Genomic DNA, 26,417 nt, shown 5'->3' with positions numbered 1-26,417 from the left:
CAGATTAATTAGCTTCTCGCGAGTATCTTGTTTGAAATTGTTAATCCTACGATATTAACGTCTTGTTATTGGTATAATAAACGTTCGTTCGATTGCTGGGAGTTGATACAGACAGCGGAGATTCATTAGAAAAGTTTATATGCCTCTGAGTGAGTACTAATAATATTGGAAATATTTCGAAACTTATTATTAACGTGGATATTCTTGGAACTGTTGGCTATCTATCTATATGCGGTTATTCGTACCTTAGATAGGTACGAGCGGAGGATGTTAGGTGAAAATTAAATAAAAATGAGATACGCAGCGATATTTCTGAAAAATAATGAAATATTGGGCGCTCGTTAGAAAAAAGAAACAACGAAAAAAAGAAGATCGATGTAACAAGGTCTGTTTGATAAATTGATAATAGAAGGACGTTTAAGAGGCGAGAGAAAGATGGCGCCACTAGTTCAACGCCGAGCCACCGAGTTCGCAACGCTTTCCTCATTTTTCTTTATCTATAACGGATTCTAATAAAGAGAAATTTGAAAAATTGCGCTAATTGCAGTATCGTTTATTGCCACAAAGTGTAATACACGATCACGTAGTAAAATTAAAATGCAACGTAAAAGTATCAATTAATTGCAATGATACTTTGTTATCACATCCTCTTCTGTTGGTCGGCTTTTAATTCTCTCGACGACTCGTTCGCGAATCGATCGACAAAGCTCCGGGATTTCATGTCGAATCAGATATGAATAATTAAAACGTATCGCTGTTTCGATCTGGACGAAAAACTTTGTAACACTGGCGACTTAATTTCCTCGGAATTACGTATGGTTCGTTAGCGGCATGCGTTATCTAGCAATTCGAACGATAAATAATCGTCGATCTACGTGTAAACGCGAGATGCCCGCCTCTTTCCTTATCTCGATTCGATCGCTTATCGTTTAATGCACGAACAGAATCGAAATGGGTGCAGTGTGGTGAAAGAGGAGCGCTGGCTGCCGCGGAAAACACGATAAGAGTTAATTTGCATAACGCGATGCACGCTCTTGCGTTATTGGCCAGCGCGACTGTAGAAAATCGATCGAATTCCTTTTCGCGAAACCAGTCAGCGATCGAAAAAGTCGCAACTACTTCGTGCAAGTTATCGGTACATATGTATATTTGTATTCGTTTCAACTGTGCTATTTCAACACGGCAGATATTTGAAAACAGAGGGAAGATAAGCGAAGAAAAGCAAGCGAACGTGTTTGAACGATAAATAACGTTTTCAGGAAATTAGTATTACAGAGACGGTTATTCGGTACGTCTGGTGTAATGAAAAATCATCATTACCCTGTTCTGCCCTACTTCTCTCACCGTGCCATTTCTTCCGTTTCTCTCTGTTCTTTTCAACGTTCGCCGTAACTTCGAAAACTATTCGACAATCGGAAACACGCGGAAATCTAATCTGTCGCGCTCAACGTCTAAATAAAATCGTGTTATTCCAATGGTTAGTCAATTTTTCGCGTAAATCGCAATTCGGTAAAATTGCGAGGAAGCGAATTCTTTAAATTTAAATGGATCAAGATATCGCGAAACGACGATACCATCATCGAGGAACCTTCTTCTCCATATCGCATGGAAAAGAACGTTAACGTATCGCCGAAGCTTAAACGAAACGCGCGATTAAGAATAAGGGTTGGCGGCTGTGGCAAATTACCAGCACCGAGACGAGACTGGTTAATTAATTATGCATACCTTCTTTTCTTTTGCGACTTGCCGCTCGCATCTCTCGCCGTTCCATCCGTTAACTCACCCCATGACGCCTCCGCGTCCTGGAACAGAGCGGTGCGGCGGGTAATTGGAAATCAATACTCGTATCCAACCCTCGAAACATTCTTGCCTTGACGAAAAAGCGATCGTGACCCCTCTTCAACCACGAAAGAAGCTGCCTCTTGCTCCGACCAGCTGAGTCTCGCCTTACGTACGAGCCCTCATTATCACTTTTTGCAACCGCGATATCCGATTTGGCCTGTTTCGCGCCACCCCCAACCGCGTTTCGCTTCCTCCTGCCGGTTTCTTCCGGGAAATACCAACGGGCTTTTAGGAAGATTCCAAGGAGATAGATGATACCGCGTATAAGTAAGGAAATATAATCTTTTCTTATCGACCTGGTTCTTTAGAGGGGCTTTTGACGATTCGTTCGCCATGAAGATAGGAAGCCATACGATTTCTTCCGAAAGGAATAAAAACTGTTGGAACTCTACATAAAAATGCAGGATTCATTTTTACCCTTCATGATGGAGGTTAACGTTTTCGTAGAAAGGTTACGTTCGATTTTTACGCGATTCGATTTCCTGGATGCGGCCAATATCGTTCGTTTAGTGGCCGTTTTCCTTTCGGGGAGAAAGTTGAATCGGGCCACAGGAAACTTGGCCCCTCGACGGTATCGCCGTGACGGGTTCCCTATTTCTTTACGATCTTCCGTTCTTATTGTGCCCGAAAAGAATTTACGCCGTAAAAAATTAATATGAATAAGTTCCACAGATTTTTAAAAGCTTGAGATCTTTATGGTCCATTACTTTGCCGCTTTTACGAGCTACCTACCCCCTTCACCGTCAATAATGTACCTTTATCGTTCCGGTTTAGGGGACCATTGTACCGTTTCTATACGAGGACCCTTTATCGTAATACTTTTTCAAAATTAATAATCACATTCGCAACGCGATCCATGCCAAGGGATATCGAATTTAAAAGATGATCTTTTTCAATTTTGAATGTAAAATTTCGACCTTCGTTATTCGTTCGGTCCTTTACGAACCATTTATCTTCTTCAACGCGAATCGCGTACTTTTATCGTTCGAGTTTAATGGATCGTTTCTACAGTCTTTGTAGGAAAAAGATCTCTATCTTGATACCTTTCTAAAATTGTCTCGTAATCGTCAATCTAATTCGTAACTCGATTCGCGAGAAGAGAGTGCAAAATTTAAAAGGTTATCTTTTTGAAATTTGCAGAGTCGAATTATAAATTCCATTACCCGTTCGTAACGAAACGACGAAACGCGTGATTTTAAAACGTGAGCGATAAAAAGCCGTGGGTATTCGTCGATACATTCAGTGGAGGAGAAATTCGACGTGGTTCGAATGCACGGCGTGTCGCGTCGCGTCGCGACGTCCTCGATCGAAAGTCGATCCAACTGTCAGAGGCCGGCTTTCCTCTCGTCTAATAGAATGAAAATTATGGCTCGAGGAGTGTCGTCACGTCGCCACGAATCTCCTCTACCTAACGACGCTAGATTACGCAGCAATATGCGTGCACGAAGATGCATTATCGCCGATAGAAACCGCTCGAAGCGTTAATCCGTACGTGAATCGCATTCACACCGTTTGCCATATTTGACGCGTATCAATTTGCGTCGTTGCATTGAATTACGAACGACGTAATTTGCGTGCATCATAAGAGGTACATCGACCGATTATCTCGATAATAATGTTACCAAAATATTTGAAATTCCCAGTCTGTATACGTATTATTATCGCTTTTACAGCGCGAACGATTAAGAAAGTTTCTTCGCTTTTTCTGACTTTTATAGTCGAGAAAAAGCTTACGGAGATTGAATGGAAAAGTTTCATGAATTATGGAATATTCCGAATGAATTCCATCCAACGTGTTAAACTAATTTACAGGAATCACACTTTCAATTAGATTATTAATGTGGCAGGAAACTGTTATCGATTATTCCATGGTAATTTATTCAGCGTCAAATAAATTTCATAGCTTTTCAAAGAGGAAAAGCAACATCCTCTTCGCTGCCACGCTTTAAGCACTCAAATACGTGTGAGTTTCGTATATTCGTGTGGGTTTTATCGTTACAGTGCTAGCACGACCACGGTTCTCCGATATTGTCCCTCATCGAATTATGCGCATAAGCTTGAAACTTACCAACCTTCGCCGAACTCGCCGCTCGTTTAATTGCGTTCGAGGCAGCTTGGATTCCCAGTTATTTCATCGAATTACGCGGCGCTGTTCACGCAAACATAAGTTTCACGCGACGCATGCTGCCAGCTTTTCCCAAGCAAAATCCTGTCTTAACGATAATTGGATGGATAACGATGTTAAGTTACTTAGTGTTAATAACGTTTTTCTTTTCCGCGCGAACGAGAAGATACCATTAACAGGTAATTAGAAAATTGCTTTGTGGTTGAAGTTGAGAAGGTTTGTAGGGAAAAGGGTGGATGGTATAGACACCGAGCTCAGATTGAATATATATTTCCTGTTAATCGAAAGCGAAACGACGTTACAACTTTCTCACTCGCAGTATTTAACCCCTTAATTCGCACGAATCTCTTCCTGGTTTATCAACGGAGATATAGCATTAGTTTTACATCAGTTATCAATTTTTATTGTTAGAATCGTTAACGGAAATGCGAGCTAATGAAAATGCAAATTATCGTTAAGTGAAGTAAATTATCGTTAACTGGAGGAAAAATTTGTTTGTCACGACGAAGTTTAATCGAACGAATGTATAATATATTCTTTATGAGGTACGAACTATAAATTTCTTCGTGATTTTCACTTTAACAACGGGTCTCTTTAGTCGTTCGACTCGAAGACCAAGTTCCACGATTTAATAACGAAGCGCGAGGATACTGGCGCGAACTTTCATAGTACCCAGTGACGAAATTTGATGGCCGTCAGTTAGGTGGCTTCGTAATTAAAGTTATTAAAGACTGGAGGTACACACAGAAGCAGGGGTGTGTCATTGGCGCCGGTGGATTTGGAAAGGCGTAATGAGAAACGAGGTCGTCGAACGCGTCGCCCGACGACGAATTTAATTATCAGCGCGAAAATATTTTAATTCGTCTTTCCTGACCGTTACGATATATCGAAATTTTTCAGCCGTGGAAAGAGAATGGATTGAAAATCGTTGCGATTCTACAATGCGATTTCACCACGCACACGCTCGTAATTAAGTTTAAAAGCGTGCTTCGGCTGATTACGCTGCCGATGCTTCGCATGTGATACACACACGACGACAAGCCAATTAATTATAGGTGTCGAAAAAGCGACTCATTTCTGTTGACATTGCCAGACCCTGTTTTTTCGTGTTACTATACGGTACTGATTGAGCGCAAAAATTGGATATTCGCTTCTGAAATATTTCGCTATCACTTTGAGAAAGTATCGCCGATATTAACTGTACAGAGAAGAAAAAATTTTACGTCGGATAGGGTAATCGGATACGACTTGTAATTTGTAGAATTTCGTTCTACGATAGCTTTACAGTATCGAAAATTGTTTAGTTAAATATACGAACGTTTAGCCAGTTATCGACGCAAATAAGGACGCGACAGTGACGAAATCATGACCGTAGGTCAGGTATTTCTTAAAAGCAAGGCGTGGCGAATTTTCATCTTGGAAAGTATTGTACGTTGTCCTCTTGCTCTCTCACCGTCGTTATTCACTGCCCTGGGAATTTTCTCGTCTACTCGGTTGCCTGGCAAATGGACTGGCAAATAGGCTTAAAAGCGAGCGACGCAGTGGGAACAAAGGGATCAACTTCGATATTTCCGCCATTCTCGGCTCATCTGAAGATTCATATCGAGAAACATACTGACTCGCGAAAGTATTCGACACTTACCATAGGAACCTTTCGTGTTCGTGTTATACGAAACATTTTGCAATTTCATTGGCATCCTAACGAGACACGACTGAATCGTGAGATTTAAAAATGTTTCGTACAATACACATAATATATTTGTTTGTAAAAGGTGACGTCGATTGTTCGAATACCTCGACGTGCCTTCGTTTTTAGCTTCCCTCTTCGTTGTTTAGCGAAAAAGCTGTTTGAAATTCAACAAATTGAATAAAGCAGGAAGAGAATCGAAAGAATGGCGTCGGACGAAGAAGTTGCTGGTAGTCTCGAATTCAATTATGTCCTTGGTAATCCCAAGAGAAGAAAAGGAAACGTTGCTATCTTCCTTCCGCCGCTAATTGACACTAATTCAATGAAAAAAAATTTCCTTTCGAAGGTTAACCATGCGACACTAAGGGCAGCTAAAAGGGGTGGATCGCTTGGTCGTGTTTTGTCCCTGCTCCATCGATCTTTCTTCGTATCGGCTTCCTGGTTCTAACGTTATTTGAATATCGTAGCTACAGGACAATTGTATTTGCTTCTCAAGGAAACCGAGAATCCTATTGCGTAAAACCGGTGAACTGTATTGGCTTTTACATAAATATAAGTAGCCAAGAAACTGCCAGAGGAATATTGCATCGTTGCGGAAATGCTGCGTCATTCTTTATACCAAAGAGGGAAAAGAGAAGCGAGGCAGGAGAGAAAAAAAAGGAAGTTCAATGAAAGTGATCAATATTTCTCACCCTATCAGCTCCCGAGGAAGACCTTCGCTGACTCTTCGTCTCTACCCGACGAGATTCTGTTCGCTTCACTGGCTGTGATATTTTGTTTCGCAATTTTTATGTACTTTTTGTTATTTGCTGGTTGTGTATGTAATTTCACAATGTCGTTCCTGCTATCTATCTTTCCAATTTGTTCGTAAAAAAAATAAAACTGAAGTTGAACGAGGCAAACGTTTATTTTTCTTGTTCGGGATCGAATTAATTCGAGCCAGATATTATGTAACAAGTATTTCATCGTGTCGAAGCAGAGTTGCAGATAATTAAAGTTACCGTTATATGAATCTTCATTCACTGGAAAGCCAATGGTCTTTCTTTGGAGAAGAAAACTTGCCTCGTTTACGCTCAGCCTCTTCCATTCTGTTTCGGTCTATTCAATTTTATTGAGATGCACGTGACTTTTTCGATGATGTTATCTTTCATTCTAAACACGTCTTTGTCATCTCGTTGGAAAGCAAAAGTATTCATCGAAACCGTCGAATTATCCTATTAACATATACGCAGCATTGTATCTTAGTAAGTTACTTTATGATTAATTAAACGATAAGTATCCTTGTTCTCGATCAGATACACTGAAATTTTAGTTTCTATTATGCAGAATGTTTGAAAAATAATTTCTCTGGTCAAAGTAAAGAAGAAACGAATTTTCCAATGAATCGACGAATAAAATGCATCGTGACTGAGGGAACAAGTAGAACAGATTAAGTCAGGATAAACTTTGTAATTTACATATGGAAGTAAGATTTATCTCACACAGGGAACACACACACATCGAGATATATTTACAATCGTTTATATTAGGTCATTTCCCATTGCTAACCATCGCAGTTACACATTCATTCTTTCATTTTCTTTCTTCGATTTTCCTTTTGAAATATCGAGTCTTATCTTGGTTCTGTGTTTCCATCGATGTAATTAAACACGTATGATCCATTGCTAGATGCTGTACAAGGTACGATTAAATTTATATTAAACTCAACTTAAACTTCGACTCACATAGTTTGGTTATTACGCTTATACGATTAATCGGTCTATGATTCATACAGCGATGTATGTATCTTAATGTACACTTGCGCTGATTCTGATTTTACAAGTACAACATACTTTCGAGTAAATCGAGAAAAGCGACGAAGGTGACATTGAGTGTTATACAATAGAGATTTATCGAGAGTCACGTTCAGAATAAACGTTATAGATTCAGTGAGTCACTCTTTAATTTAAATCAGACGTAATAATCGCTCGCTCCTTCGCACACAATTTACATAGTCGTGACATTCGTTCGATGCGCTATGAAGGTTACACGGTCGTCGATACGAACGGAAGCCGATACAATCTTTCAACGATTTTATCAAAGTTATTAAAAAAGAGTCGCATAACAAAACTAGTCTCTTTTAGGTCGCTAGGTAATTGAAAAATACCAAAATTGGCGTATTTCGTATAAATATCTACGTTAGAGTAACTTCTGTTTGGTATAAAAATGATAAAAATACGCGTGAACCTGTGAATTTTTGAAAGAAGTATCGTGATCTTTCTTAAAAAAAAAAAAAAAAAAAGAACGAGAAAAAATGTGTTTTAGAAAAAGAACGGAAGAAATTTCAGACATTTACCTTACGCTTACTTTAATCAGTTATACTATACTTTCTGCACCTGACATTAAATGATACGAGAAACCTTGACGGTAAATAAATACTTATTCTCTAAGTTTGTTGCGATTTTTTGTTCGTTGCGCACAACACTGACAGATAACAAGTGACGACGAATAGAATGGAAATATTCCAAACGACTATACGCGTCTAAACATAGATCGTTGAATGGAGCAACCTGACTCGTCTGATGCGAGAAGCACGTTTCAAACGAATCGATCGTTTCAAGAAATCTCGACTCGTCGCGTGTCTGCGGTTCTCCGCAAAAGCTCGCGTTTGTGAACCGACTGCGGTTCACGCCACGGAATTTCGAGCATCCGTGGCACAGCTTCGCCGTGGTGCATTCACATTCCTTCTAGAAAATTCCGAGAGTCGGTCATGGCAGAAACGTGGCTAGAATCCGGGCGAACCGCGAGAACTGGAAAATACCACGGGTTGTACTGTTTCCGCTACCAACCGCGATTCACTGGACCGTGCGATCTGATCGTTCGCGCGTTCGACCGCGAATTAATTATACCCTGGGCCGCATTACGATTAATTGTTTAATTGGCGTGCCCGAAGCGATCGAGTTAGCCCTGGACAAAATTATTCGCGCGGAAGGATCGCGTTTTGTCATGAATTGGTCACGTTTCGCTGCGGTGCAAGTTGTTGTCGCAGTGCGAAAATTGAAGGCCGGAAGTGATAATTAAATTGCGGTCGAGTTAGAGCAAGTTCTCCTCGAATTTCTAACCTGCCTTCGGGTACACAGTTTGTCACGGAATTTTTCTTATTGTTACCGAACATGTTCTATTTCATCGACGATTCACAAAAGACGAGATATTCCGTCGTTTGTGTATTTGCAATAAGTACAAATGGATGCTGCAAAGATGGATGGGTTGCAAAGTTAAATCTAAATATCTATTAATCGCGTATATTACGAGGAAAATTGGTATTCGATAGCGAAGCAACTTGGTATCGAAGATCTTTAGACAATTAGCCTCCTTATTTTTCCATTTCTTTATGAAAGATATAGAAACACTCGTACGAAGAGGGATTTATCTGCCGTCAATGTTACGAACGAGGATCTTTACTGCCACATAGAATATTTATTTCTGTTTGGTCGGTGGCATCGTAAAATTCGTTCTCGTATCATCGACGAACCAGTATTCCCGATATGGAGCGTGTTTTCTCGGCTGTCGAATAGACTGTATCCGGCTCTGAAGGGTACTTTGTCATACAAAGTAGCTGCGGTTTACTCGTGACCTATAAAAATCGCTGGGAAGAGGAAGAAAGAAAGAGCGGACACGTTCTCGAGCCCGCAAATCCTCAGCTTCTTACGTAAAGCTCGCATTCGAAAATTCAGGTGAAACTGCTCTCCGCCTGCCTCTCGAAGGAAATTCTCATTTGCATTGGCACAGCCCGGTGAGAATATCACAGCGAGGAACTCACCATGCCGAAAACAAATAACGCTCTCGTCGGTTTACCAACTACCCACATCATGGGATAAATAATTTCGAACGCGACAACTTCTTCAATTAGTTGCAGAAGCCGTCTTATCTCTCGCTCGACGATCCGTGCTGCAATTGTTTCGCTTAATAGTTTCCATGAATGCATTCTCCAATTTGGGTTAATTATTCGTGCAAAAAGAGCCACTTATTGTTTCACATGACTCCATTGTTCCTCTTAAACGCAAATACTTTTGGTAAAACCTTCTGTGTGTATAGATATATATATATGTTGTTCTATTTCCACAAATAGGTCGAAGACGTAGAATAAAATCTAATCGTCGGAAGCTTCGTTTTCTAGAATCTTCGTTGCGATTTCTGAAACTTTAGAAAATTGTCAATTTCATACGACTAGAAAAATTTGTCAGCGTGGAAATGCTTCGTTGGAAAGTTAGCTAAAGTTCTCTGTCGCTGCTCAAGTTCGAAGAGAATATCGAAACGATCGTAACGAAAATTAATTAAATTCCACGATTATTCAACGCTTTAAACTCGAACAACTATCGCGTATAAATCGTTTGACTCGTTCAAGGTTGCCAATTAATATCAGAAGCAACCTTGTGACACATTTCTTCGTTCGCGTCAGCCAGGTGCTGTTCTCTCGATGCAACCTTGTTCCAAGTTTTATCAGGAACTCGCTTCTTGACGGATGTTCATCGAAGATCGATCGTTCGTCGTGAGAACGAAGCTGGTGTTTTGTAATTCATTAAAACAGTTGTGGATTGATAGCTTCACTCGGCCATTTGCCATCGAGCTTGTACACACCGACACGGATGGAACGAATTCCACGCAGGAAGGTATCTGTTATTCACAGATCGTTACTTCCGTCATTCAAGTGGCACTCGATGCACCGTTACGAGCGCTCAAGCTTCCTTGAAATTTGTTTTTCATCGATTTACTCGAAGAAAAAGCAACTTTTAAAAGGGACCGATAACGAGGCGAACACATTGTTTCACGGTAAACGAAGTAGAAACAGAACATAGCGTAACCTACTCTTGAAATATTCTTAGCGGATTTTTACGTAAATTCATGTTCTTACGGGTGCGACTATGTACAAAAATTTGCTTCATCCGTCAAATATTATATCGTAATCGAAGATGTTCCATTTAAGGTCACAGGTAGTTCCATTTAAGCTCGGACGAACGTTCTATCGATAGAAGCTTCGATGTTCTAATAAAGATAAATGAAGGGGAAAGATCGCTGCTAAGTGGAAGTTAGGAGCGTGCAGCGCACAATGTTACAACAACATGATCTCGTTACACCAGTAAATCTGACGAGTTTAACAGATCAACGTCACGGTTGATCATTGAATACGCAATGAGCTCGATAATTACCGCGTGTACAACTATCTCGCGACCGTGCGATTAAATTTTCGATTAAACGGTGACGATAGATTTCTGCGAATTGCTCGATCGTTTAAACATTGTTTCAACGCTGTTTCGACGTTAACGTTGGCTCAACGTTAGCTCAACTTCGACGTTCCGTCGTCGCCTCTGTTTTATTTCTTGCATCTATCTCGTGGAATGAATTCGATCGAGCGTGGATAAAGTTCGATATATCGTAATAGGCATTATCGTTAACCGATAACAGGTAAAATTCGATTTTCAATTTCCCTTAATTTTCCAACTTGTTTGCGCGGCCACGAAACCGTCATCGATCCATTCACTCGTCGTTCAAATGCGTGCGATCGAGAATTACAAGGTCGTCGTTGGAAAATTGTCGGAATACCTCGTTGTCGAGTAATAATTGCGCGAAAATTCGCGCCAAAAGATCGTCAACGAGCAGAAATTAAAGGGTAGGTCGTCGAACGAAGTCGAATAGGGCGGTTAACGACCCATTAGCGGGTCTTGAGTGCATTTCACGTTAATTAGTTTCTGAATTGGGAAAATGCTGACAAGGAAAGTACGATCGAGTTGCTAGCGCTTGACGCGTTTTTAGAAAATGGCTACATACTTTCATGGAGAAACGAATGGTCAAAGAAACGAGTCGAGTCGAGTGAACTCGAGATTGCGAATATTTATACGTTTATGAGAAATTTGACGACAGAAATTGAACATTATATGTGAAAATGTAGATAACAAATTTGTGGAAAGCGATCGTCCACGATTTACATCGTTGTTTATCGTGGCACGATCTGTAATTTAAAGTAGATCTTTGCTCGAGGCAGACACTAGCGTTATCGCGCAGTAAAATCGATTTTCACGAGGAATTTTTGGTGAAAACGCGACAGGAACGTACCAGCTCGACCGTTAGAGGTTCGAAGGTAATGTAATATCCGTTGTTTAAAGATTCTCGTTTTCATGGCACGGTGGACGTGTTAACGACATTCCATTTAGAAACTTCCGATGGAACGGAATAACAAGTGGCAAGCAAATTCACGCGAGTGATAACCGGAAGACGAGTCTGATTACCGTAATCAGCATATGTATGTATGATCCGAATCCCATTTACTCGATAATCGAGTTTCGAAAAAAAAAGTCAATAACACTGGATTAATCAAGCGAATCGTTGACATTTTTGTCCTTGTATCTGTGTAACGTTCCTCCTCTCTGTTCTGATTTCAACTTAGTCGTCGAATCGATTTTCGAAACCGGAGAATTCGCTTCTATACGCTGGACAAACTTGGGCTCGAATTTTCTGTCGAATAACTTGGATCTTGAATTTTACGACAAACAGAGACTTTGCGATCCATGGGATCTCTATGTGTTTTCGCATGTAGCTTCTGCTATAACGTTTCCCTCGTTTCACAAGTTAGCGACAGTCCGTACAGTTTGCTGAACACTCGAGCTCACGAAGCGGTCACACGATCTGGTTGCGTAACATAGCCACGACTTCGTATCCTTCCGGTCTCGCTATGTCAACCATTGTTACGAGAAAACCGTAAGCAGAGTACGCTATTTCCATAGGTTTGTCATCGACGATTCGATTTTACGTTCGATTAAATAAATCGACTTCGATTAAAATAAGTCGAAGGAGACTCAGAGCCAAAATAGAATCAAAACAAAGATTATACGATCGAAGTGGTTAGAAATCAATGAAATGGTAATTTGATTCTGAAAGTTCTTCTTTCGAAAGAGAAAAAGAAACACTGTTTTATGTTCGAATCTCTCGCGTTCCTCGTTTGCCATTATCTTCCGACGGAATTTCAGCCAATCGTTGATCAAAGAAGCGAAAACGCGCGGTGAACCGTATGCGAAACAGTGTAGGTGGCGAATTAATCGTCGACGAACCGTATCCATTTGCTCGTCTTCTCATTCGTTGCTCCTTGAACCGTACGAATCGAGACGCGCCACGTGTTTTCCGAATGCGAACGTCGAAGTAAATACGGACCAAAAACAACCACGTGATCTCTTTTCTCTTTATCGTGCCCTCTTTTCGTATCCCTGGAGAATTCTCGGCTAATTTCTCAGAGTTTTCCCAAAGTACGTAGCTTGTAGCCGAAAACGTGATCGAAAAGGAAGATAAATGAAAAAAGTTTAACGGGACAAAACTGAAAAATTCAAACTTATTTATTTGTCTGAGAACTGTTACGAATCGTAAGGGAAAATAATTATTTAAAAATCTACAGTCGCGTGCGCGTTCTTCGCTTTTGATCTACGTGACTTTTGAATTTTATGGACCATCAAATTCTCAAATAGCGAAATATAGATGAAACAGTGAAAAGGAGCCATACGGATTTCACGATAAGCATCGTATCTCGAAAATCATCTCGAATCCATCTTGTCGATTCCCATACGAGCATTTATTACTTTTCCGGAAATTTACGAGGCAATTTCATATCGATGAGATATCTAATCGGAAGCGGTGATGATTCTTTGTGATTGATTCACGCGAGAGCAACGGTTCTCTGATCTGGACCAAGTCCTTGATTTCTCAGAAATCGTGTAAGAATATTCCGGAAACGTTTCCTCGCACTTGCTGTTAATCAACGTCGAGAACCTTGGAATATTCCGTTTGACTTCCTTGATTTTCCCTACGACTTTCCTATTTCTGTGGAAAAATTTTGGTTCATAAACAAAGATATCGTCATCAGCCGATATTATCGCCTCATTTGCGCCTGCGTTTCGATTCTACCTGCCAGGAATCAACCGCGTCTTCATTAACCGATGTTCTGATAATCAACGTTCCCCTACATAGAATCGCTTCGAATCCATTGTTTGTTTCAAAATCTCGAATAAGAGGATCGCGGTGAATGAGCATCCTTGTATTCCCGTTACGACCGTCCTCGAGTCTCTGTGAAAGCAATGGTGATCGTAACATCGCGTTTCATTGGTAATGCCGTGGCGTTAAATCCGACGCGTAAAGCTGGAGGATTTTAATTATCGTCGAGAAGGCGAGGATCGTCAACGCCTACGTTCATCTGCCATTCTACAATTTCTGCATTTCAACGCCAACGAATTTCAATCTCGCTGCGATGTACGATAAAACAATTTCAAAAATAAAAAAGAAGAATAACATCCACTCAACCTTCTTCATTTTTAGAAACTAATTAAACGATTTAAAAGCATCGGCGTTAATACGTCCTTAATGCGAAAAGTTTACGATAGAAAGAGCGCGATAATGAGAATAAATAGAAGGAAACTATTCTTTCGCGTTTTCTGACTATTAGCGTTCAGCGTGAACGAGACTTTGTTTTAATCTGTAGTACCGTTCGACTAGCAAATTACGGTCGTTTTCCGTCTCGCTTTTAACCGTATAAAAGCATCGCGATTAAACGTTCCGCCCTCGTAGTATACCGTGTAACGCCGGACATTAAAATTTAAATGTGATTGCAGTTTCGTTTAACGATATTAAATAGGAATTCCGCGGGCCAGCCACCGCTTAACGACCGTAACGACCGACCGGCACCAAAGTTACGCCTCCTTTCGCGTTATTTTAGCGTTCGTAACGTGATAGCGCCGCGACGGAAGCGAACCCATTGGCCGTACTTCTCTTCTCCCTGGTAAGAGGGTTCCTTGTAATGTAATTACCCGTTACCTTCAATAGCTCCGATGCACGTCATCTCGACGACATGATTCTGGAAAACGCACACTGCCTGGAAATGGTACAAAACGGTACAACATTTGTACATTCAAGTTTTTCAAGTCTGTTTATCCGTTATACCAATCTATGAATTTTTCTCTCGTTGTCGCCTTTCCGTGAATCAGCGAAGGGACTTTGGAGTTTTTAAGAAAATTTTCCTACACGAGGGGTGATTCTTTCGCAAATTTCTCTTTTCTCGAGTTCGAGGAACACGTTAAGAGTAGAAAAACACAATTCGATAGCCGCGAATTGAAACTTTGACGATCCTTCGATTTTTCTAATCTCTAGAAAAATCTCTGGTAAGATGACTATTTGCGTCTCCGATTCACGCGATGTAAACTTCTGTCTGTTTCTAATTTCACGAGTAGAATACGTTTAATTATTACGATATATCGCAAATTCTGGCGCCATGCGCCAAAACGATTATTTCGTTTGCCTCCTTCGAAAAATTTAACGAAAACACCTTTTTTTTTTTACAATGGTTCTTATTTTTCGAAACTTCCTTGTACTTTCGAGCGATGTACTCGTGTTCCATAGAAAGCATTTGTTTGTTCGTAACGAAAGAAATTCCACTTGTCTTACGATGATCGACTTCGTCGTTTAAATTTCAGGAGCAGGGTAAACTCTTTCAGTCGGTGTGCTTAAGTTTCATAAGAAGTTTCTTCGCCCTTCGTTTTGGAGATCCGAAAAGAGACATCGCTCGCGTACACAGGACTATAAATTTAGACGCCCGAGTACTTCGAAAGTGGCGCGTTATTGCTTGCGAACCGAAGTAGCGGTATTTTCCAACCGGATGTCTCCAAAGGACGAACATCTAGAATTCTCTCGAAGAAACAACCTCCGCTATGGTGCATCGTGTCACGAAATCGTTGAAAATTACAAGCATCTCTTGCATTCTGTAAAGAAATTGCTCTAAACATTGACAGCCATTAGCTTTCTTTTTAACGTTATTACTTTTTCTATCTTCGGCAAACTATCGTATTCACCTTGCCTTAGTTTATAACAGCGTAACGCAATCATTTTAGAAAAAATGAAATTCCTGTTATTAGAATTCTTTTGCACGATAATTTAACAGATAGTAATTAGACTGCGAATATTCGTGCAAATTTAAGATTTTACAGATAGAGTTAAAAGAACGAATTTCGAATAAAGATTTGTACCTCTGCGCATCTAAATTTCCACCCGTAAATATCTATATTCTATCGATTAATATCGTTCGTTCGTTCGAAATTCATTCGTTCGTGAGAACCCAGGAAATACGTTCGGTGATACAGTTACGCGTTTCATCTGGAAATCTGTCGAACGACGGTGATACTTGGCGTGGAGAAGTTATAAAAATCAACAGCGGGTAACACGTTCCCTTGAAAAATCGTGTAATACGTGTCGTGTACTGCTTTAGAGGGCTATTAGAAACATTATCGAGCTGATATACGAAGGTATTATCGGGCTTATCGAGCAAGTTATGAGATCAGGATACGGTATTACCACGCCTCGTGTGGAAGGAACCCTGTCGAAGCCACGGCGGCAATAATAAATAAACAGCGTAAAAGAAATGGGAAACTGCGGACATACGTTCGACCGAGGATACTCTCGAAGGATACTAAAGCGAATTCTTCGTGAAAGCGTTTCGTTGTTTTTCTCGCCGTTCTTCCCTACCTAATTTCTAACCCCTGCGACATTAAGCTTGTTATTTTACGACTGACCATTTTGTCATTCGAATACGGTTAGGTAATTCGTAAAGAGTTATCCGTTTTACGCGGCAGAAATGATAAAACGAAACGCGGATGGTACAATTGGCAGAAAGTGTAGCATTTCGGAGAAAATCACCGTGGTTCGCTTGTGATTTATGGGTGGTTCTCGACGGGCAAAGAAACACCGTTGACGTGTCGGTTTCCAGTGGCAGCTATGTTCGTGAAAATAAAAGGCCATAGAGAATCGTACGATAGGACGATATTTACATTCGTACGAGATGTCATGAAATACATTTTTCGGTACGATGAAATTTTCCTCTTTTATTGCCCGATTCACACTCCTTTAGCGTACGCTAATTGCTCATACGCGATTAACGTTAATTCGTCGGCGAGCTTCTCATCCCATTTTCCGAACCGTCCGTTTTCCGAGTAGAACCTAATCGTTCGTCTCTTGCGAAACTGTACTTCACCATATCGAACGTTCCGTGTCTTAGCGATAATAGTAAAAAGCAACGTGGAATAATTCGATTATTTTCTTAAGGAAGTATAGCACCCTGAGACGTCTAAAAACATAAAGTTTAGCGATTTTTCGCATAAATAGTTATGGAACGAAAGACTCAGATTTTTTAGGAATAATATCGATTATAAAGATACGAATATTCCGCTATTTTTTAAATCGTTAGGCTCGCGAAACAGATCCTTTTTTTTATTATTCTATCATAAGGACAAACTGTGCGGTGTCGGACAAACAGAAGTTAGCTAATCTCTCAAAGATTTCGCGTAATGATTTAAGCAGGGAACTTCATCTCGTTATGGACGACGGATTCTAATTGTTACAGATAGGTATTCAACTACTGTAATCCGTTAAGCGCGGCTGTATTTACCTGGATTCTGCAACCTGAATTACCGTTTTGCGTTTACCTGTTGTTTGCTGTACGCTGGAAATTCCGATGATCGCGCGGGAATATTCAGAGGGAGTTGGTAAAATGAGATTATCTTCCGCGGCGTATTGTATGTCTTTTGCAACGGATCGTGTCAAATATTTAGATTTTACTTTGACGGAAATTAAGATATTTGGTAATTGATCAAGTTAACCTACAGTGTTTAACGAATATCCCGTACAGTTGACTGTTCGATCAGAGTTCGTATTCCTATCGCAAAATCGATTATGGAACCCGTAGGCAGAAGCGATAGCTTTTTAAGCAAATCTTCGAAAATTCCCAGCTCGTGTTTCCAGTGCTTCCGATATTTAACTTACGCTCTTCGAAGATCCTCGCAGTATCGCGCCGGCTTATATCGTCAAATAAAGACCATCCGTAGTATAAAGTTGGCAATGTTGACTGCAAGAAATTACTATCAGTTGGCGAACTCATGAGAATCGACTACACACTTTTCAACAAGTTCGCCACGGTATATCGTTTAACCTGTTCGTATCGACGATCCGATAATCGACGTTTGTTTGACATTTAATTAAGAAACGGAAATTTCTCACCGCTAGATCGCAATCTCGTTCATCCAACTGTTCTCGCTGGACGAGAACGCCGCGATGTTCTCGTTCGTTCTCGCAATTTCGAGTAAGTATTTTTACAACGACGTTTACGTTGCTCCTATTCATTTTTTAAATGCATCCCCGCTGGGACTATCTAGGAGTAGGTCACATAATGATCCGCACTCGTGCTCGTTTCTTGGCTTTTACGAGCACGTGTGTAGACTGAAATTAACGAGCTGAAACGAACTGTGCTCGCATGTGATACGTTGAAGCTTGTTTCACGACTGGCCCCGTTCGAAACTGTGTGCGTATCTTCGATGTGGCTGTTGTAGCTACTATGCTTTCTAAACAGAATGAGTTTCGTTGTTAGCTTGATCAGATCTTATACTCGAGCTGGTTTCGACGACGAATCTATTCTCTTTTAATAGTTGAACTACGATAGCGCTTCGGTAATTTATTGTTAATTTAAGCGGGAACATGAGGATAATTGGAATAAAGTAAAACTCGATATTGGCTGTAAAATTTAAAAAATTGTAAAATTTCTGAATCGCGAGAAGCGACGAATCGATTCTGTTTCGTCGAGTATACTGGAAATTAGAATACATTGAAATTCAAATTTCAGTGTGATTTTATGAATCTCCCAGTCGGCGAAATTTAGTTTTTCTTGGGTAAAATTTCATCCCTCGCGAGGTAGATACATTCAGAAGAAGAATAACTCGAGGTTCAAAAGCATCGTACTTTTAAATTTGCGAAACAGAATAATTGCGTGCCATAGAACGACGCGTAGTAATGAAAACCTCTTCGCAGTTCAAAAGATATGCTGATTGAAAGGCAAACGTAGGACAATCAGCGCGACTATTCGCTACTTATATCGCTAGTTTATTGAAGACCAACGTTCCTTAAACACGATTCCATCCTTTCATCGCCATCTCGATTCTTCAACGTGTTACTTGCGAAGGCAGCTTTTGATCTTTATGATCAGCTCTCGAAACTTTATACATTCACGCGTTAACTTTTACTTTACTTTACACAACTTGATAAGTAGAGAAAATTGATAGCGACTGACAATTTTCTTCCTCTTCCCGTCTTTTCTTTTTTATACGACTATTGACGGTCATAACGTCGATTTATTTGTTGCTCGACTTCATTGAACATTTTTCGAGTTACTATCGAGTATATAGTGTTGTTGAAATACACGTTTTTGTCTCGAAGGTTCGATCAAGTCGAGCAAAAATCGTGATCCACGAACACAGTGTCCATCATCGGATGACGAAACGATGTTCTCTTCGTATTCTCCTCATCGTGCGCGTATACAAGAATTTTTCAAACTCGAACTACAACGACAGTTTTTTTTTCTTTTTAGTTTTAAGACTAATGAAAGCGGTAAATTCCCATAACTACGCAACACGCTGTCAAACGTTCGCTATTAGTCTCCGTCCACGATGTATTTTTCAATTTGAACGTTCTGAAAGAACGTTTAACTTTCTAAATGATCGACACGTTGTTTTCACAAAGTAAACCGATCCGAAATACAGCGATAAATCACGAAAGTACTCGACGACTTCTTGCGATAGTCCTTGGAACAATTTTATCCCGATCTTCGCCACGATTTCTCTTCCACACAATGTGCGCCTTGTCACGAGTAAGAAAAGAGGGTGAATAAAAATCGAAATAATGGAACGAGGCATCGAGGAAGCAAGAAAACACGAAAGAAAGCTGTTCCAACCGCGAGTCTCCGGGGCAACTTGTTGTTCTTTTCTTCGAGACATGCTGTATCGATCTTTCTCAGCCATAGATCGAATAGACTCGTTCGTAGAGACGTTGAAGCACTATCGTTGTGCTTCTTACCAGGCAGAAACGTGTCGCTGAAATACTCTGTCTTTGGCACGGAAACCGTTCGCTTTTTCCTTTCGTTGAACCATCCACGTTAATCGATAAATACATCGATCGACTACGGTATATGTATATAATATGTACAAATTTGACTTGCTTTTCTTCTCGTTTAATTTATTTACCAATGGAATTTCATTAAATTTTATACGATCTCTCGAGCGATGGTATTCTGTACAGAAATAAGACTCGCCTCTTCAACAGCGATTTTATCAAAGGGTTTCTGTTCTTTGATAGCGCTTCTGTTCCCGCGCTTGGCAAACTCATCGACGATTCGTTTATTCTCCCGGTTGCTGTGCGTGCGTGTAGAGTTAACTAAACGGAATGACCGCGCTCTTGACCCGTTCTCCAAGAGGAGTAATGGCGGCACGTGCGTCACGGGTCAAGCAATGCTCGGCCTCCTTCCTCGGCCGATTTCCAGTAATATTCCAGCCTTTTTGCGGCTATTGTTCGAAACCAGCTACTACAACGAAGGAATTGAACGAGACGACTGTACAGAAATGGGCGTTTACATTCGGTTGACACACGAACGTGATTTTGGAGCAAATCCATCGGTACCAGGATCGCGAGGGAAAGTAGCAAAAATTCGATGAACGATCTTATCGAGTCGCTGTTTCGACGATTCTAACGTCATCTGAAAATTCGTTCCACGACATCGATCTTCTTCGTTTCTTAAAATCAGTTCTCTTCTTGCACGATGATCCTAGGCTCATCTGGTCATCGTGACAAGGAAAAGAAAAAAATAAGAGGCCGTCGTTAGCCCGTCGTTCGCATTTCGTTGAATCGTTATCTTCGTCTTCTTCGTTTATTCTTTACACCTGCGTCAATAATGTCAATTGCGTTCCATTTTTCATCGCGTCTTTCTCTCTCTGCGTTTGATCTCTCGGCTCGTTGCCTATGGTAATATTCGATCGTGACGTCATGGTCACCGTCGTCGTGGAAGTTTTGCTGATCAGTAATCCTCTCTCGGCGTCTTCGTCTTCCAGCTCCATCCTCGATTGACCGGATGTAGCTTGTCGATTCGACTGAAGCCTTTCAGCGTTCGCCTTGTTCCTCCGTGGAAATACACTGTTCTCGATATGCAACGTGGCATTCACGTCCTTCCCAGCGGCGCAAGTGCACGCTTTCAAGAAACTTTTCTTGAAATTGTCGCTGAGGAAAGCGTATAAGATAGGATTCATCGCGCTGTTGCTATAACTGAGGAAGCCAGCCAGTAAGAAACTGGTAATCGTGATCTTGCTCTGACACTGTTTGGGTGGAGTGTAGATCAACGCCACTTGCATGAGCCAGTAGGGCAGCCAGCACAAAACGTACACCGTGATCACCGTCAGCACTAACTTGGTCACTTTACGATGCGATCGTTTCTTCTCCTTGGACTTGTTCTTTGGTCCGACCGTTTGAAGCTTCCTGATTACGAGGAAATAAAAGATCAGAATGAGAATCAGTGGAATGGCGAAGCCTAGGATGAACGTGTACAAAGTAAAGGTAGTGTGGCCTCCGCGATCGTTCGGCCAGTAGATGTTACAGTTGATTCCTTTCTCAGACTCCATCGCGTTGGCGTACAGAAATATAGGGATCATAAAGAGAGCGCTCGTGGCCCAGGCTGTTAGAGAGACCACTTTGGAGATGAATGGCGTACGAATCTTCGGCGAAGATATCGGATGACACACGGCGATGTAACGATCGGCGCTCATGATGAAAAGGAAGATGCTGCTGGTAAACTGATTGATGCTGGTTGTAGTCATATACGCTTTGCACATGATCTTCCCGAAGATCCAGCTACGTAGGCTCATCGTGGTCACCAAGAAAGGTATTCCTATCAAGAAACACTCGTCCGCTATAGCCAGGTTCACGATGTACATGTTGGTCACTGTTTGCATCTTCGAGAACCGTAACACCACGTAAATCACCAGAGTATTTCCGAGAAGACCAACGATGCAGACGATAGAGTAGAGAATCTGATTGACCAGCGAGACGATCGGCAGATCAGCCTCGCAATTCTGGATCATCGACTCCTCCTGATTCATCTTGCGAGCGTAGTCGATCATGCTCGGCGTCGTCTCGTAGCTTATTATCGTGGCGTTCATTTTGCTCCAGCCGTCTTAGATTCTTCGTCCAACGAACGATCCTCGTCCCCTTCGTAAATTTACTTTTTTCTCCAACGATCTTCTCCCGGAGATTATTCACACGACGGCTTTCGATCGATGGTTCAAGAGATCTAACTGCGATTACTCGGCACGAAGAAAGATTACCGAGACAGTCTTTACTTTCTCTTTTTCACGGGATTTGTTCGTCTTTAGGGGAGATACGAATGTATGAACCGCCTTTTAGGAATTAAACGTGTGTTCGTCGTATTCCGTCGAGGATCAGAGGGTAGACGAAGGATCGCTGCGCCGACAACGACGATACGAGAGATGGATCCGACGTCATTCCGTCAGCTGTGAAACGATTGCGCTTCCGGACACCCGATCGCTCGGAAGTCAACGCTGCACGCTCGCCTTCTCCCGCTTCCTCCCGAGCACACGAGTCTGAAACAAAAGAAAGCACCGTTTTTCAAATTTGATTTCACCATGTTCAGGCGTAAATTAACGCCTCTTCGGATGAATCCGACATTTTTTCTTTATACATGTGGTAACTTATATGGGTCTTAGAGTAAGGACAAGTAATGATGTTTTATTTAGAGTTTAGTTTAGTTTAATAAGCGATGCTCAATACAAAGGAACCGATTACAATCTCGTCGTACGTCTTATTATCATACTCTCCGGCTTCTCCACTTACACTCTCTGACTTCTCGATTCACACTGCCCATTCTCAAACTGACACACTGTGTCCTCTCAACTAACATTCTGGCCGTTCTAGCATCCCTTTGTCTTTTCCTAAGCCCACCACACGTAGGCTTTTTCTACAAAACTATACACTTGAAAAGACCGACGACACATTGATGGACCCGACGGCGCCTCGGCTCTCGCGACGTTGTTCATGGTTAACTCGATGTTTCTCAGGCCCTTTTCCCCGATATTACATACAGATTAAATTGAAATTTGTCTTTAAGCGGTTTCGATACGGACAGCGAGTGAGCTAAGCTATTGAAAACTTTCTGATTGAATTCCTGAGGATTTTTTAGATCTGCAGTACAAAGATTTCGTTGGCAAGGGTTCGACGAGCAGTTTCAACCCCATTATTGGCAACAATAGACTCAATTTGTGTGGTGTATAGCACCAGTTGCTTTCATCAGATGAATCGATGGAGGGTGTATCTCAAAGAGAAGGTGATCGAGAAGTTTGAACCATCTGAAATTCTTATTGCTTTTGTAATACGAGTTTGATCTTACGATTATAAGTTCTAAGTGTTTTCAATAGTTATACCTGATAAAATAATTATAGTCTCTTATATTGTTTATGAACGAGTATAATTTTTTATTTCGGTTGTGAAATTACAGTTGAATTATCGTTGTAGTTGAATTAATCTTCGATAGCTCGCGATATCAAATTCTTCATATTTCATCAATTAAATATGCAATATTATGCACGCTTGCAAACATTAATCGTTTGAATGTTCTACATAATTAATAATCGATAATTAATTAAACATACATCTAAATGTAAATATGTATGAATTTGTAAATAATTATCACTTTTTGTTGCCCTATATTATATATATATATATAACGATCCTTTTACGGTCAAAGCTTCGAAAGCATTCGCAACACGTTTGTTATACAATTGGCACGAAACGTTAAATTAAACAAATGTGCGCAAGTAAACTGCAACACCCAAAACCGTATTCCATTCTAATTAAATTCCACTCCAATTAAACAGAAACAGACTGCTATATCATATTATACTTAACTCTAGTTCTCCAAGACAGTTCTCTATCCAAACAACCCTAACAGCGCAACTGTTGATTTAGATACTAGAACTTGGTGGAATTTACTTAAACCTCTTGCAACGTTTGAAACACTTAAAACGTCGCTCTGTGTCGCTTTAATTAAACAAACTATGACTACACTACGATTGTTGTCGTTCCGCAAACTCTTTGATAGTAGTCGATTCGAAATATTTCACACAGCTCTCGTTCGAATTCTATTTTTGAGTTTGCTTTTCTTCTACTGACCTTGTTTCACAATTTCGTTAATAATTAATTAATTTCGTTGTATTATATGGTAAATCATTCATCGACGTCATAAATTAAGTACTAACCTCTCCAAGATCACTCTCTTTCCAAAATAAACCTAACAACGCGATTGTTGATCAAATGAAACGTAAATCTTTGGGAACAGGATAGCTCCGAAAACCGAGAATCCTGTTGACAACTCTGCAACAAGCAGGGAAGGTTAGATTGCGAGGAACATTACGGTGATCCGAGTTGACTCGTGACTTGAGAGTTCAACGTTTCGGGCAACCACAGCTTGTGGCTTTCGCCACGCTGGTAAGCCGAACAAGCGGCTCGAGAAACTCGAGAACTCGACGCGAAACTGTACCGGATGTTCTTCGTTGCCCCAATGTTTAAGGATGATTTTCAATGCAGCGAAAGCGACTACGCACGATCCGTTGGTAAAAGCGTTGAAACACTGGCGTTGATCGCTCTGCACGATCGTTTCGCCAATCCTTCGCTGCTTCCCGAGACTCTGATGCTTTTAGAAGTCGCGAGATTCAGATTTGCAAATTTTTTAGAACGAGGCAGCGACGCAATCAATTTTGACAGATTTCTGCTGGAGAACTCGGAGAACAGATAAGAGCTCATGGTGAAAAATTGCGAAGACTCAGGGTAAGGTGAAGTTCGTTTGATTCAGAAGTTGTTTTTCGATAAAGGTACGAGTGGCTGAGAATCGTAATGGTAAAATTCAATAAAACAACAAGACCGTAGCAAGTTAACATGCAAGAAACTAACGTTACTTTTCCAGTTGATACTTTCGAATGCTTTACAAGGTTGGCGCGCCTCGATTATCCATCGATTTTATCTGAAATAATTCAATGAAACTGTTAGGGAAGTGATACATTTACACTGTACATGAGAGTGTGTGTGTAAGGGTTAGAGGGCGTCAAGGTCTTAGTGGAGACAAAAGACTGTTGCCAGATGTTAGAAGAATCTAGGATAGTCGGTTGGCGACAAGCGTGCGTGCAAGACGTTCTTCAGAGAGTAATATAGATGTATAACTGTTGTGTGGGAAATATAGTCAATTATTTGTATTCCCAAATCCTCGAATTTCCTTAACAGAAACGATGATCGTCGATGTTTCACATCGGTAGCACGAATTCCTTGCTTTGATTACTCTCGCAAATTAGATCGCACGTCTCGTTTGAAAATCACGATGGTTCGTTCATGAAAGATCGTCATTATCGTTTCGGGCGCGAGTATTATTAGCAGGAAAGTTCGCGTTGTTCATGGAAAAGAGAGAACCTCGTTCTCGTTTAACTCGCTTCGCGTTTTCTCCAGTTTCATTAAACGCGAGTCATTATCGGTATCCAATGGAAAGAGTTATCTGTGTTTTCATCGGGTCGCTGCGTTGAAATATTATTCGTTGGTGGCCTCTTGGACGTAAAGTTCGCCGAAATCCTCGTTAAAGCGTCGAACTACGAGATAATCGAGAGCCAAAAAAGGATCTCCTTCTCGCCCGACTCGATCGTGAAAATGTTCAAGGAGCATTCAGGACGATCGTTCGATTCGTTTTCTATTAAACTCCGTTGAAGTGGAATTAAGTCGACGCGCGATCGCAGCACGGGAAACATATTGTTTTAGAAGCACTCATTAGTCTCTGGTATTAGACGATGCGAAATGAATGGCGATATGACGAACGCTTAAACCGTGAGAAAATTCGCGGTGCGTCGTGTTGCTCCGCAAGCTAATGAGCGCCGATCGATCGCCATTATCGGGCCATCCTTCCTATAGCCTTGCAATTACCCGTAAAACGATCGTCTTAACGTTTCAGCAATTTACTTTCCGCCCCTTTTTACCCTGGCAAATTTATTTCCGCATTGTTTGAACAACGAGTAGAGCAAACGAAGATTAACCGTACGAGTGATCGCTTCACTGAACGAACGTTTTAATTAAACATTCACGACTATCTTTATTATAAAAACATTAAGCGCCATTAAATACAAATACCGTTGTTTAAATTGTAGAAGAAGAAGAAATTGTTGCATACTAAATAGTTTAGTTAGTAATTTTTTATTTCGAGCTAGTTCTCTGAAAGATGTATTTTCCTCGGTTGTATGGATCTTCTATTTCTCCAAGTCATTTATCACGAACGATCACGAGCAGACTCTCCAGCGAATAATGACGCTTGTTCTGGCCAGGAAACAAAGTAGCAGTTGCGACAAGATATTATTAGCGTATTTGCTTGCAACGTTCCGAATAACCGCGGTACATCAATTTTGGCAGAAATCCAGATCTCAACAGCAACACGTGGAATTTTCGTATTAAACGTCGAATTTCATTCGAACTGCTTTCCAAATGAAACCTCCCTCTTATTGCGATTTTTTCTTCCTCCGTGTTATTCTTCCTCCGTGTTATTCTTCCTTCGTGCTAGAAAATATATCCTCGAGAAAAACACGACGAAACGTCTCATTACGTATACATCGTTTTCGTATTATTACATAGCCTCCTTCTGTCCCTGGGTAATATCGCATAAAAGATGAATAGCATAAGTCCAAGGAGAAACTAATATTCTACATTGTATTCGCTTGCCCCATTCTTTATCAACGTTCTTTATTTTCGCCGAGAAAAAAGAACCACAATTCTGTCCAGTATACAATTAACCATTGTGCACTTGCTACAAAAAGAAGAAAAAAAAAACAAAAAAGAAAAAAAAAAGAATAT

General features: G+C 40.8%; 1 protein-coding gene across 1 annotated transcript; it reads right to left on the bottom strand.

Annotated features, from left to right (window-relative positions):
• Positions 1–19,748: 19,748 nt before the first annotated feature.
• On the bottom strand, positions 19,749–22,117 carry LOC117206026 (somatostatin receptor type 2-like). The gene has a single exon (XM_033444984.1). The coding sequence runs from the start codon at positions 21,683–21,685 to the stop codon at positions 20,411–20,413; it is 1,275 nt and encodes a 424-aa protein (XP_033300875.1). The 5' UTR covers positions 21,686–22,117; the 3' UTR covers positions 19,749–20,410.
• Between the last annotated feature and the right edge of the window lie 4,300 nt (positions 22,118–26,417).

The sequence above is a fragment of the Bombus bifarius genome, unplaced genomic scaffold, assembly GCF_011952205.1.
Source record: "Bombus bifarius isolate JDL3187 unplaced genomic scaffold, Bbif_JDL3187 scf7180000007996, whole genome shotgun sequence".
In the NCBI taxonomy this organism is placed as follows: Eukaryota; Metazoa; Arthropoda; class Insecta; order Hymenoptera; family Apidae; genus Bombus; species Bombus bifarius.
Note: the sequence above shows the minus strand (reverse complement) of the source record. Positions and strands in the feature narration are given on the sequence as shown.

What these genes read in the sequence shown, in the direction of transcription:
- LOC117206026 (XM_033444984.1), bottom strand. Translation starts at nt 21,685, where the DNA reads ATGAACGCCACGATAATAAGCTACGAGACGACGCCGAGCATGATCGAC.